Raw genomic sequence first — 14,307 nt, 5'->3', positions numbered from 1 at the left:
GGATGGTGGGTTACGGGAGCTGAGAGGGTACGTGGGGGCTCCATGTACAAGGGGCACGAGGTTGAGTCCGGGAAGATGCCAAAGTCTGGAGGTGGACAGTGGTGATGGTTGTACCACAGAGAGAAAGCGCTTAATGCCACTGATCTGCTCACTTAAACATGGTTAAAATGGTAAACAATTTTATCTTATATAAACTTTGCCACAATAACAATTGTTTTTCACAGGTACGGGGGAATAGAACAGAGCTCTAGAAATGCTCACCACATTGCACAAGAAATGGATCCTCTTTCGTTATAAAAGGAATCTTTTAAAGATAGAAACCGAGGCATAGATTTTCCGTAGATCAGGGGCTGTAACCAGGTAGGGATCCCCAGGTTCTCAATTTGAAAGAAGTCTGGTTGTATATGTGTTACACTGACACAACCAGTTACCTGTACAGCTACGTCGATTCTGTTCACTTGTTCAAAACAAATACGTTAGTGAATTATTCCGTGTCTTATACACAAAACCGGGGAGGAAAATCTGGGCCTCTGGACATGAACTCTAATACAACATGCTATCTGCTAGCAGCAGGGGATTTCTCAGGTGCTCTGGAGATGGGGTCTGGGAAGGGAGATTCCTCTTGAGTGAACATCCCCCATTCTGCCTGAATCCTCATGACTGTCACTCTTTGAGGGGCTGGAAGACACTGAGAGCCCCTGGGGTCAAGCACCGTGTAAGGCGGGGGATGGGAGCCTGACCTGTGGCTGCAGCCAGCAGATTCGTACCACCCCAGGCAGGGAGGACTCAGTATTCCCATGACTGGCCCCTTACAAGCAATGAATCTCCACATTTAGAATGGGGGGGGGGGGCGGGGATCCAAAACTTTACTGTAAATGAAGTCATTCCTTATTTTTGAAGGACATTAAGTCCCCAATGTAGGCTAAGGAGCTGTCCTATGTCACACAGCTTGTTGGCATCTCAGTAAATCATTTTCTTCCTTCTCATGTTTTATCTGTCCCTCAGTAAATATTTATTAAGGTTTATTAAGGGCCTTCTCTTAGGTGGCAGCACAGTGCGGGGGTTAGAAACACAGATTTGAACCAACCTGTCTGGTTTGAACCCAGGCTCCACTATTAATCAATTGTGTGAACATGAGCAAGCTACTTAACTTCTTGCCTGCTAGTGTCCCATTGGTGATATAGGGATGTGATGATTCCAGAACCTACGTCACAGGATTTTTAGGAGGATCGCCTTGGTGAGCATGCTCAGTGCTCTAACACAGCATCAGACACAGCACACTCTGCATCTCTGCCTGCTGTTACTCACTCCCTGGTCCCCACACCAGGTATGATAGGATGACGTAGCTGGTGGAGGAGTTGCATCAGTTTCGTGATTTTGCCAAGTGTCACCTTCACTTCTTCTCCAAGCCACCTGCTCATGCCTATGCTCTCTGCCTGGGGAATACAGAGAGGACCAGCTGAGCTCCCGCCACCAGGAAGCCTGAGTCTGACAAAGACGTTGACAAACAAACCATTGTAAGGTGGCATGGGGAATATTACCTGTGCATTATTAAATGAAAAATTATAATCCTCAATGAATGACCTCAAATAATAATGTATGGCTTAATGAAATCATTTCCTATTGCTGTGGAATGAATTCACACAACTCAAAGGCTTAAAACAACATCCACTTATTAGCTCACAGCTCCAGAGGGCAGATGTTTGGGTGGAATCAGCTGGGTTCTCCTGGCTGGACTCACAGACCGGGACTCCTATCCTGGGGCTCTGGGGACAAATCCATTCCCAGCCTCCTTCAGAGACAGGACCCAATTCCTTATGGCTGTAGGTCTGCAGTTCCCATTCTCTGCTGGCTGCCAATTGGAACCACCATGGGCTCCCGAAGGCCACTGCATCCCGAAGGCCACTGCATCCTTTCTCTCCTTGCTCCCTCTGCCTTCACACCAGCAAATCCTTCAGGTCAAATCCTTTCAACACTTGGAATCTCTTTGACTTCCCCTTCTGTCCCCAACCAGAGAAAACTCTCTGCTTTTAAAGGGTTTGTGTGATTGGATCAGACCCACCTGGGTAATCTCCCTTTTGATGAACCCAAAGTCGGCTGGTTACTAATCTCCAGGACACCTGCAAAACCTGTTCTGCCATGAACCTGCCTGACCACAGGAGTGATGCCTTGTCCTACGCACAGGCTCCACCCACGCTCTAAGAGAGGGCTCCCGAGGGTCATTGGAGGTCATTGTAGACCACACAATGGTGGACTAGGATGTCGCCCCAGGTCTTCTCCACCTCAGGGCGAGGCTGGCTGCCACCATCTGACTCAGGTGATCCCATGGAAGAGAGGAAGAGAGCGTGGCACAGCATGGCTCTTAAAGCTTCTGCCCACAAGGAAGGCCCATTGTGTCCTCTTATGTATTGATGCACAAAATAGCTCACATAGCCATGCGTAACTTGAAGGGGATGGGAAGCTCAATCCCAGCATGGAGCCAGGAGTCAGGAGCCTGGATGTATTTGGCCACCAGCACTAATGACTGCTATTAAGGAATGAGTCACCGAAGAGGAAGCAATGATCGTGAGCATCTGCTCTGTGCTAGGCACTCTGTTGGAGACTGTATTAGTCAGGACTCTCATCTGCAAAAGAGAGAAGGAAGCTCACTGAAACAGCTCTAGGGAAACCCAATACCAGGTCTGTAGCCTTAAATGAGCCCAGGCAGCTTAGAGAGTCCACAGAGGAACTGCCAGGCTCTGTCTCTGGGACTGCAATCAGAAACGCAGCTCCATCTAGACTCTTCATCGGCCCACCTCCTAGCTCTGCTCATGCACATTCTGGCCATGCCTGCTTCTCCAGCAGAGACAGTGGGAACTTCAGTGGAATGAGAGAGCAGCTTTCTCTCTGTTCCCATCTATTAATCCCAGGGAACAGACTGGTCCACCCTGCCCCTCATACCCATTACCAGCACCATAGCAGGGAGGTAAGAACTGGCCCAAGATGGACTTAAAAAGCCGGGTGTATAAGCGGAAAAAATAAAATGAAAAGAAAGATATACCAAGGCTGCTACAGTCACCCCAGCCGCTTCGTGCTTATTTCATCTCCATGAACACTCGGCAGTAAATGTAAATCCCACGCGCCAGAGGCAGATGAGGTATGACAAGATTTGCACACATAATAACATTTGTTCACATCATAGCAGAAGTGAGATTTAAAGTCTGTATTACTCCAAAGCCTGTGCTCTTTCAGCTAAGCCAACTGGGATTCTTCTTGAAAGACTTGTTCTGAGTCCTTTCTGTGTAAACAAGACCAGGGAAAGTGGGAGAACCTGTCCGGTACACTGTATCCCATTAAAATTTGAATCCATGTTTTGGAGGCTTAGAAAGGGGTCTGTATTCTAAAACATGGGATTCTTTTTATAATCACTGCCTGAAAGCAAAGTCCAGCCTTGGTGTTTGTCTTCATTCCTCCACTCTGGACCACGCGGGCCAACTTTCCTCTTGGGTTTGCCAAGAGCGCAAGTAACACACTCAAAAATACATCACCTAAACAGGGGGAGATGTGTTGCTTTTAATCAAAGGAACACTGATGTCAACAAATACTGGAGGCAACATTCTGGCTGGTTGTTCAGCCTACCCTCAACTTAAATACCTCCTGGCTGTCACCCTGGGTCTAGGCAGCTCAGGCACCCGTGACTCCGGCTTCTGACCTCAGAGCACAACCAGGAGTGCTGAGACACAGAGGTGGCCCCTTTGTCAGAGAAATGGCCTCCAACACCAGCCTCTGACATTAACCTCTGAGACTCTGCTTTATGCAGAACGGAAGCTGCCCCCGGGCTCTATCTATGGCCGCCAAAGTCAGCTACTGGCTGGACATTAGACAACAGAGATTTGAAACTGGCCATGGCCATTTCAACTTTGGCTGCCATCATGGGCAGGCACAGGACAGGAACATAGGGAACATTCAGGAAAGGTGTTGGAGCCAGGTAACAGGGGGTCAGGAAAACAGCAAGTCTGCTCAGGAATTTCCCATAACCCCATGGGCCAGGAACGAAGAGTATTTCCGTGGTTACCTGTATCAGTTATTGGAGTATGCCAGTCTGAACAGTGAGAAGGAAAAGATTAAAAGTTCTCTAGAAATGCTAAAAAGAAGTCCCAGACAATGAAAGTGCTAAGTCACAAGACAAACAAGGACAGGATTTGCTACCAGCACAAAGCTCGGGACTTTCTTTAGTGGTCACAAGGGAGACCTTACATCTCTGCACAGGGATCACATAGCATGTGTCCTAGACTCTGTTGGCAGCCAGTTTGTGACCACATGGGGACCTGGCCTGAGGATGGAGCTGATGGTATGTGTGTCAGTGCAGGTTTAACCCAAGAAGCAGAACCAGAAACAAAGACATAGTAAGGGATTTGCTATAAGGAATTGGCTGACACAGTTGTGGAGGCCAGACAAGAAAGCCCAAAATAGTAGGGCAGGCTGTCAGGAAAGGCAAAGTAGAACAGACAGGATAAGCTGAAGCTGGTCCACAGGCAAAATCTCTTCTTCTCCAGGAAAGTTCTTCTTCATCAGTTCTGTTCTTAATATCTTCCAACTGATTGAGTCAGACCCACCCAGAATACCTAGGATAGTCTCCCTTCCTTAAAGTCCACTGACAATGGACTTTAAACACGTCTACAAATAACTTCACAGTAACACCTGGATTTGTGTTGGACTGAATAACTGGGGACTGTAGCCTAAAAGAGTTGACACTTCAAAAGACCATCACTGTACAGAATAGGGAAACAGAAAAAGATGATTTCTTAGTGACTCCTTTGAGTTCCTAGATCAAACCATGCCTGAACACCACACTACCTCTGCACTTTCCAGAAACTCAGCCTTTGGCATCTCAAGCTGTGTCTTCTGTAACTTCCAACCCACAGTCCTAACTGACACAAGAGGGACCCAAAACAAGGTGGACTACATTCTGACCACACCTCCCAAGAAGGATTGCGTTCCAGTCTGGGTCCCAGATAGTGCGAAACACATTGTCACCCACCAGGGTGAATACTAGGGTGGTCAACGCCACTCAGAGGAAGATGTTTACTGAACATGTGCTCTGTGTTGGCCCCGAACTCCATGCTCTGGTCATGGACGCAGAGGGGACACTTGCTTTGCACATGGGGGATGGGTAAACAAACAGCGGGCAGCCAGAGTGCACAATGCCATGTGGCAGAGCAGAGGACAGTGCGGGGCCTGTGGGAGCCCGTGCAGGCATCAAGGACCCACTCCAGCCTCTGTGGGTCAAGGCAGGCTTCCCGAAGAAAGCGATATTTCAGCTCTGTCTGGAAGGGTGACAAGCAGCAAACCAGGAAAACTAGGTGAGGGAAAGGTGCCCCAAGAAGAGGGAATGGCATATTTGAAAGGTAAAGTGCCCTGGTTATGGTGACAATAAGCCCTAGTGAAAGTTAATACTGTGTGATTTGGAGCAAGTCACTTAACCTCTCTGAGCCTTGGTGCCCTCAAGTGATGAAAATAGAATAAGCGCATTAACACTTGCCCTGGCCTCGGAGCAAGGCAGCAGGTCCAGAGCTAGCTATCATCATCACCATCACCATCATCACCAGGAAAGGACTGGCAGGAAAGGATGGCTGGATACCTCAGACTGCGTTCCAGGCCTCAGGGAGCCAGGGAAGAATTTGAAAGCGGGGCTGACAAGAGTGGATTTCTGCTCCTGTGAGGGGAAAGGACTCTAGGCAGCGAGACATTAATCATGATGCAATTGTGAGAAAAGCTCTTGAAGCCACTTTCATGGAAAAGGGTCCAAGATACGGGGATGTTGGCTCTGAAAGAGAGCTGACTCTGTCTGAAGGGACAGGACTGAGTGCTTGGGAACAGACTGAGGAATGAGGGCGGCCTTGGGATCACTCTGGGGCTGTTCTGTGGAAGAAGGTACCAGAGTTCTAAGAAAAGGAGGGCAGCACCAAGGAGTCATCACAACTCACCTTTACCTTGAGAAGAATTTGCATTAGCCAGAGCTGCCCAGAGCCTGGAGAGTGGCTCTAGCAGGCAATGAGCTCCCCATCCGGGGTGGTATGCAAGCAGAGGCTGGATGTGCACTTGGTGGGGATGTAGAGAAAGAAGCTCAAGCACCACGCAGGTTGATGGAGGTCAGTTCCAAGTTCCTTAATCTGTTATTCTACTGAACCCCAGGAAGATAGTGTGGTAATTTCCTACGGCTGCTGTAACAAATCACCACAAACCAAGTGGCTTTAAACTACACTGCCTATCTCACAGTTCTGGAGGTCAGAAATCCATTCTGGGTCTCACGAGGCTAAAATCGAGGTCTGAAAAAAAATCAAATCAAATCAAGGTCTCGGCGGGGCTGCATTCCCTTCTGGGAGATGTGGGGAGAATCTTTTTCCTAGTCTTTTCCAGCTTCTAGAGGCTTCCTGCATTCCTTGGCCGTGGCCTCTTCCTCTGTCTTCAAAGCCAGCAGAGCAAGACCTCCCAAATTCTCTCTCGCTCATGCACCACGCCGGCCCCCACCTCCACGCCCGTCCCACTGCCCCACAGCATTCCTCACCTGGCAGATGGAGCCTCTGGAAGTTCACTGTCTCTCCATCACCCCATGTGCTGTGGAGACTCCCTGCCTCTTTCCTCTCACCCACAAGGACAGCAACTCCAAGTCTATCACTCACTGTTTCATCCCCACTGTCCATCGCAGGCCTGCACACTGCTGACTGTCATCAAATACGACGTGTCCAATGAATCAACAAGAATTCATTCAAAGAAAATGACTAGAATCTGCTCAGAGTCACCTGCTCATTAGCTCTGGCTGTTCAGCTCTCCTGGCATAACGAGGTACCGAGATGGGGCCCACACTCCATCTAACACACAAAAGGGGTATGGGAGAAACCTCTGGAGAAAGACAAGACTTTAATTTGTAGGGGAATTCCCACCTGTATTTTTTTTAAAGATTTTATTTATTTATTCATGAGAGACACACAGAGAGAGGCAGAGACATAGGCAGAGAGAGAAGCAGGCTCCCCATGGGGAGCCCAATGCAGGACTCGATCCCAGGAGCCCGGGATCACTCCCTGAGCCAAAGGCAGATGCTCAACCTCTGAGCCACCCAGGCGCCCTTCCCACTTGTATTTTTAACGTTCACCTTCCAGATGGAGCAGTCTGATGTGGAAGGAGAGGTGGACGTGCTGAGGCCAGGGCTGCAGAGCAGGGATCGGCGAAGGACGTGGTAAGCGGAACACGCACGCGGGGTCCCCAGGCCGCCCGCACCCAAGGCGGGGGTCTCCGGCAGCCGGGGTGGGACTGACTCGGCTGCGCTCGGTGGGTTCCTCCGGGGCTGGCGCCTCGCTCCAAGTAACAGGATGAACCCCCATCAGCTCATCTCAGCCAAACCTTCCTTGCGCGTCTGCTCTGCCCTGCCAGCTGTGGGGCCTTGAGCCAGGAGGTGAGAAAGGAGAGGTAAGGGACGGAGATGACAGCCAGTTCACTCAGAGTCTGGAGCTTGAGGCACAGCGGAAGCCTCTGCTTTGCCCAAGAAGCTCCAGCAACAACCACACACAGCGTCCCGAGGGGGACAAGCCCGATCTCCCAGCAGCATGTTTATCGCGACTTCAAACGCACAGACAACTCCTGTTTTCCAGCAACATCCCCTCCATCTGAATGGTCCGAGGATTTGTTTTGGTGCACAGCCTTGTTTTTTCTTCCCTGTCCTGAATTTGAAGCTCCTTCGGTGAGCCCATCCAGAAGCCCTGGAGCATTTCAAAGCAGACCTGGCATCCCTGGCCGGGTGAGCTTGTCCGCCTGGCAGGCCCACGCCCTAGGCTCCTCCACGGAGGGAGTGAGGAGACTCCTTCATCCAGAAGAAAACCACCTCTCTGTTTGCTGCTTGCCCGCCTCCCAGCACACATAGTCCTGCCCTGTCCGGAGGGTGCCCGAGAGACTGTCCCCAGGTCATCTCGATAAAGGTGTTGAAAGAACAGTCTCACCTGCCACATGGGGCTGGGGGGTGGGCATGGCTGTGATTCCTGTCCAGGGCTTTAACTCCAGAAAGCTAGATAAATAAAACATCAGGTCTGGAAGGGACCAGGGTGACGCTACTCTGTTTATGGACAGGGGATGTGCGGGCACCTGGTCAGGATAGGATTTCTCAGGGCAGACACGGCAGGGAGAGGCTGGAGCTGGACACAACACTCCTTTCTACCCTCCCTCGCAGCCGGAGCGGCCTTGGAGACAGACAGACACAGGCCCACATTTATGTTCCTCATTAGCCTTGTGACCTCCATCCGTTTCATGTCCCCCGAGACCTTCTGCTTCCTCAACTGGGAGATGGGACAACCCCGCTCACTTGATGGGCTTTCTTCAAGCTCATGGCGTTTGTGACAACAGCTGGTATTGCTGTCACAGAAGTGGTGTACAGTGATGCTCAGTGTTGAGTAAGCCCCTGCCTCTCTCTGGCAGCTCCTTCTCTTGCTTGAGCAGCCCAAGGACCCCAACTCATCTCTGACTGCAAGGGTCTTGCCCTTCACAGGGGCTTGGAAGGGTGGATGAGGACAGGGCACAAAGTCCCATCTGAACCCATTCACCTCCAGCTTTGTGACCTTGGACAAGTTACTGGAACTCTCTGAGCTCTCTGAGCCTGTTTTCTGTGGCAGCTGCCTCACAAGGACACTTGTGGAAATGGAGACGGTGACATTAGCTCAGACAGTGACATTAGCTCAGTGTCTTTTATTCATCACCACGGGCCTCTGAGCTAGGTGCTCTCATCATCCCCACTTCACATATAACGAGAGAGAGGAAAAAGCCAAGGAACCTGCCCAAGGGCATCACCGAAAGTGGGCAACCATGCACCGCACTGCGCATCCAAGCAGAGGGCTTATCTTTTACCTGCTTGTCTGTACAGGAGCACTGCCTGCAGAGCCTAGTCACCAGATGAGCTGTGCATTTTGAAAACCATCCCTTCCCTTGGGTCTGTTCTGTACCCAGGCCTGTGCAGGGGGCCTAGCTTGGGGGGTGCCCACACCTTCCCCCAGCCACAGGCTGGAGCATGAGCCCATCTCCGGGTACAGAGACACAGCTGCTCAAAGGGAAGACGACTGCCCAAGCTCCTTCTGGCTGGTCATTGGTGGGTGGGTGTTGACACCCTGCTGTGTGACCCCAAGTCCTGGATCACTGGTGCTCAGTCCATCACTTCCAGTGTCTTCCCTTCCCCTCTACTTTGGCTCTGGTTTTACCCCATAGTCCTCATTCTAACTGCAGAGCCTGACTGCCCACCCCTCATCCATCCTTGTCTTCCTCTCGTCCCCTGCTCCCTCATCAACTGATCCTACCATTTCTGGAAAGCCCCTGCCAAGAGAGAAACTTCTGTTCAAAGTGTGGGAGAGGAAGGGCCCCCCTATCCCCAGTCCTTTCCAGGTATCCTACACACCCCCAGACAGCCCTTCCTCTCACAAAAAGGGGGAGGGCTTCGGGTCTGAAAGGATCCAGTGTCCTGGCCAGGTGGGTGTGCTCTGATGGCCTTGGCTGGGCCCCACAGGAAACGGAGGAGGCGTGGAGGACCACCCCCAAGCTGCTGCTTAAAGGGGCGCCCGCCAGGCCAGCGGGACGCAGTGAGGCTGCCTTTGCACCATGATGCCCCGGTTGCTCTGCCTGCTGCTGCTGCTCCTGGCTGGGTCCCCCACTGCACGGCCGGCTCCCCCGACCTGCTACTCCAGGATGCTGAGCCTGAGCCGGGAGGTCACCGGTGACTTCCAGAACCTGCAGGCCACAGAGCCCTCGGTGAGTCCCCTCCTGCTGCCCTCTGCGGGCCAGGAGCTTCCGTGCAGACCCAGTTCTCCAAAACTTGCCTTTGGACCAGGAGAAAAAAAAACAACAACAGCACTGTTTTTCTTTTCTGGTCAATGTTAAACTCAAGGGTTTGCATTTTATTCCCATCCTGAGTATGATAACAATGGCTTGCATCCTTTTTTATTTTTTTTATTTTTTATTTTTTTATTATTTTTATTTATTTATGATAGTGACAGAGAGAGAGAGAGAGAGAGAGAGAGAGAGAGAGGCAGAGACACAGGCAGAGGGAGAAGCAGGCTCCATGCACCGGGAGCCCGACGTGGGACTCAATCCCGGGTCTCCAGGATCGCGCCCTGGGCCAAAGGCAGGCGCCAAACTGCTGCGCCACCCAGGGATCCCCCCCTTTTTTAAAATACAAAGAAAATCTATCAGGGACATCACAATGTCTTGCCTTTGTTTGGAACTTGCCAGCAACAACCAGAGGATCTGTTGTAAAATGTAAAATTAAAACAAAAAAAGAACTTCCCCAAGGAGCCTGGAACTCCGGAGTTAAGGAGGAATACAGAATTAAGTTGATTCTCTTCATGAGCCTGGTGATTATGAGTGTGTGCTAAGGGGTGACCCCCAGAATGGTGCCCACCCCTGATCACGACAGGACCCTGGCACACTGCCCAGCCCCTGAATCTCAGCATGTTCGAATGTGAAAAGGCTGGTATAGCGCCCACCGCCCGCTTCGGGTGTCCTGAGGGTAAAGGCGAGAATGAGACACAGCCTGCACAGTGCTGGGCAGGGGACACCCCAGGAATGTTAGCACTGTTAGCACTGCCCTTTCAACAGGCAGACGCAGGCTCGGGGGGCAGGTCCAGAGGGCGTCTCAGAACTAGAACCCAGGCCCCCTGGCTGCTTATAGAAACGAATGAATTAAACTTCATTAAAAGCTTTGATCCAATCCAAGGCACCTGGGTGGCTCAGTCGGTTAAGTGTCCAACTCTTGATTTCAGCTCATGTCATGATCTCAGGGTTATGAGATGGAGCCCCGTGTCAGGCTCCCCTCTCAGTGGGGATTCTCTCTCTCTCTCTCTCTCTTCCTCCGTCCCCCTCATCCCCTTAAAAAAGTTTTGATAAAATTTAAAAGTGTCTCTTCACCTCCTTGTAAGCGCTTCAAACAAAATGTAGTGCTTCTCAGATGTGGGGTTATGATACCCTGACACCTTTTCTTTTCTTTTAAAGTTCAAATAATGTGTGCTTTTTTCCTAATTATAAAAGGCATACATAGTAGGCCCCCCCCATATCCGTGATTTCATAGCAGCTGTGAAGCAGATGAGCCCCCTCCTGACATATGGTGAGATCAGTAGTAGCCTAACCCTACATCACAGGCCTACATCATTCATCTCATCATGTGGGCATTTTATCATCTCAGATCGTCACACGAAGGGTGAGTACAATGTAGGAAGAGTTTTGAGAGAGAGAGATCACAGTCACATAACTTTTATGATAGTATGTTGTTATAACTGTTCTATTTTATTAGTAGTAGGTTTTGTTAATCTCTTACTGTGCCTAATTGATAAACTAAACTTTATCTAGGTTTGTATGTATGTTTGTGAACAAACATACTAAATATAGGGTTCAGTATGATTTATGGTTTCGTGCATCCACTGGGGTCTTGGACTATATCATATCTCCCACGTATAAGGGGGAGACACTGTACTTTATAGAAAACAAGGTTGGAAAATGCACAAAGGACAAAGAAGAAAACAAATATGACTTGCCATTCTCCCACCTAGAGGTGACTGCTGCTGTAACATTCTGGGGGAGAGTATTTCAGTTTTCTGACTTTGCACAGGTATTCAAATCCATATGGGTGTATGTGTGAGTGTGTGTGTACACGCGTGTAAGTGAATCAGCTCAAGGGAGGCCCTGGGCCTGTCTGGCTGTTGGAGGGTGGCAAAGAGCCTTCTGTGACCAGCTGAGGGTGCATTCCTGTGTGTGTCACTGAAACCCATGTTTCTTTCTGCAGGAGCCGTGTGTGAGATACTTGCCCAGGCTCTACCTGGATATACATGTAAGAGGGTCTTCCTGTCTGGGGAGGTGGGGGTGGAGTGGAAAGAGAGCCCAGGGCAGAAGGAGGCAGGAGCCCCCAACTCCCATCTGTCCGGCCACTGACCTCCCCCATGACGCCCTCTCTGCTGTCCACTCCCAGAATCACTGTGTGCTGGCCAAGCTGCGGGACTTTGTGGCGTCACCCCAGTGTTGGAAGGTGGCTCAGGTGGACGGCTTGAAGGACAAAGTGCGGAAACTGTACACCATCATGAACTCGTTTTGTAGGAGAGTGAGTGACATGCCTGAAAATGCCTTTCCTGCTTGTTATCAGCCAAGATGCTCAGGGCTTTTAGAAGAGGAAGGCTGAGGGCAGGGGGTGGGTGGTGTGGGAGATGAGGAGGAGGAAGAGGAATGTTTTGGGGTGCTTCCTACCATTATCACCCTTGGTAAGTGATGGGCACTCAGGACAAGGCCTTCCCTTCCATGGCTCATACTGGTGTGGGGATAACACACAGGACCACATGCTAACCATGTAAGACAAACATTATGGGGCACCCAGTGGCTCAGTCGGTTAAGCATCTGCCTTTCGCTCTGGTTGTGATCTCAGGATCCCTGAGATCCAGCCCCACGTTGGGCTCCCTGCTCAGCCAGGAGTATGCTTCTCCCTCTCCCTCTGTGTTCTCTCTCTTTCTCTCTCTCTCTCTTTCTCTCTCTCTCTCTCTCTCTCCAAACAGACCTCAGATCTTGTATGTTTTCCCGCTTACCTGATGGGAGTAACTGGTCACCTCTCTGAGCCACTGTTCCCTCATTTGTGAACTGGAGACATAATTATACCCACCTCATGCCATCCTTGGAAGAATAATAATACTAAGTATATCCTGAGCATGTGTGTGTGTGGTGGGGGGCTATAGTAAGTCCCTAGATCCTAAAAGCCCTAGCAGAGTGACCACACATAGAATTCCTAGCACCAGGCATGGCCCAGAGTAAGTCATCGGGATAAATAATTAGCTATTCAGTTTAATTTATTTGCTCATGCATCAAAGATTTCTTATAAATTTCCTCCCCCACCCATTTCCCTCTCCCTTGGTCTGCAGAGGGAAAGCAGGAAGAAGATATAATTATAATAGAGTATAATTTATATTTATAGGGGTGCCTGAGTGGCTCAGTGGTTGAGTCTCTGCCTTTGGCTCAGGTCATGATCCTAGGGCTCGAGTCCTGCATGGGGTTCCCCATAGGGAACCTGCTTCTCCCTCTGCCTATGTCTCTACCTCTCTCTGTCTGTGTCTCATGAATAAATAAAACCTTTTTTAAAAAAATTTATATTTATAATGCAGTATTAGGTCATGTTCTACAGGAATGAGAATATGTGGCCAGTTCTCCTTGGGAGAGTAAGGGACGGGAAGTTTTAATACAAAGGGAAAGAACCAAACAGTCTGTAAAGCTAACCAGGAGTCCCAGAGTTGTGCATTGTCTCTGGGCCACATTCAGTGATATTCTCACTTATTGCACATCTTTTTCAGGATTTGGTGTTCCTCTCGGATGACTGCAATGCATTGGAATACCCAATCCCAGTGACCACCATCCTGCCAGACCGTCAGAGATAGGGCATCTGGACCAGAGAGAGAGCCCCAGGGGACCACAGTTATGTCACTTGCCCAGAGGCGGTGGGCTAAAGCCACGCCCCCCACCAGGCCTCCCTGTTACTATAGCATCAGAAACTGTCACATCTCTCCCCTTCCGGAGAGCAGGGCTTGCACTCTTCCCCTAGAACCTACTTTGAAGGCAATTAGAAGGTTTGTTTTCATTTCCCCCTGGTATTGTCTTGCCAGGATGGTTAGGTACACAAGGACGCTTATTAGATCACTGAGAAGAAAAAGCCAAACCCGCTTCTCTGGTATGAACATCTAGTTTGAGAGCAAGCAAAACAGTAGGCTTGTATTAGTGCTTTAATGGAGTACTGGTAACATTTTTCTTTCTTGATAGGAATCTGCTTATATTTAGCCAGGCTTCTATTTCATACCCTCTCCCACTACAAACTTTCCGTGCAGTTACCTTTCATTTTTAAAGCAATTTCACTGCTAAATATAAATTGTATTTGTGGGGTTCATAGTTATATAATGCTGAAGGGAACCACTCTTTCGTTGAAAGGTGATAAAAGTTAAATAAAGACTGTCTCCACAGTAAGAAACGTGTGTTGAGCTGTGTCCAATATGTGTCCAATATGGATATGAGTGTTGATTTCACACACGTTCTAAAAGTCACTGCTCTTGGTAAGATGAGGTTTTCTCCCTCTTCCCATCAAGCGCAGGTGGTTCTGAGTCTGTTTCAACCCATCTGCATGAATATCTGTCCTTAAAGCATTGGGAGATGCTCCCATTTATATTTGAGGGCAGACCATACCTTATATCATATCCATGGGCTGTGCAGTGCCCTGGAACTTCCCACAAACACCAGGTCACTGAGGTTTTGATTGGTCCACAAGTAACAAAAGAAAAA

The 14,307-nt window shown here is 49.7% G+C and overlaps 1 protein-coding gene across 1 annotated transcript; it reads left to right on the top strand.

The window, feature by feature from the left end:
- Positions 1-9,567: 9,567 nt before the first annotated feature.
- Positions 9,568-13,999, top strand: CYTL1 (cytokine like 1). The gene is made up of 4 exons (XM_038532112.1): positions 9,568-9,762; positions 11,789-11,833; positions 11,972-12,100; positions 13,332-13,999. The coding sequence occupies exons 1-4, from the start codon at positions 9,613-9,615 to the stop codon at positions 13,413-13,415; spliced, it is 408 nt and encodes a 135-aa protein (XP_038388040.1). The 5' UTR covers positions 9,568-9,612; the 3' UTR covers positions 13,416-13,999.
- Positions 14,000-14,307: the final 308 nt, after the last annotated feature.

The sequence above is a fragment of the Canis lupus genome, chromosome 3 (genome assembly GCF_011100685.1).
Source record: "Canis lupus familiaris isolate Mischka breed German Shepherd chromosome 3, alternate assembly UU_Cfam_GSD_1.0, whole genome shotgun sequence".
Classification (NCBI taxonomy): domain Eukaryota; kingdom Metazoa; phylum Chordata; class Mammalia; order Carnivora; family Canidae; genus Canis; species Canis lupus.
This window is presented reverse-complemented; position numbering and strand designations above follow the sequence as displayed.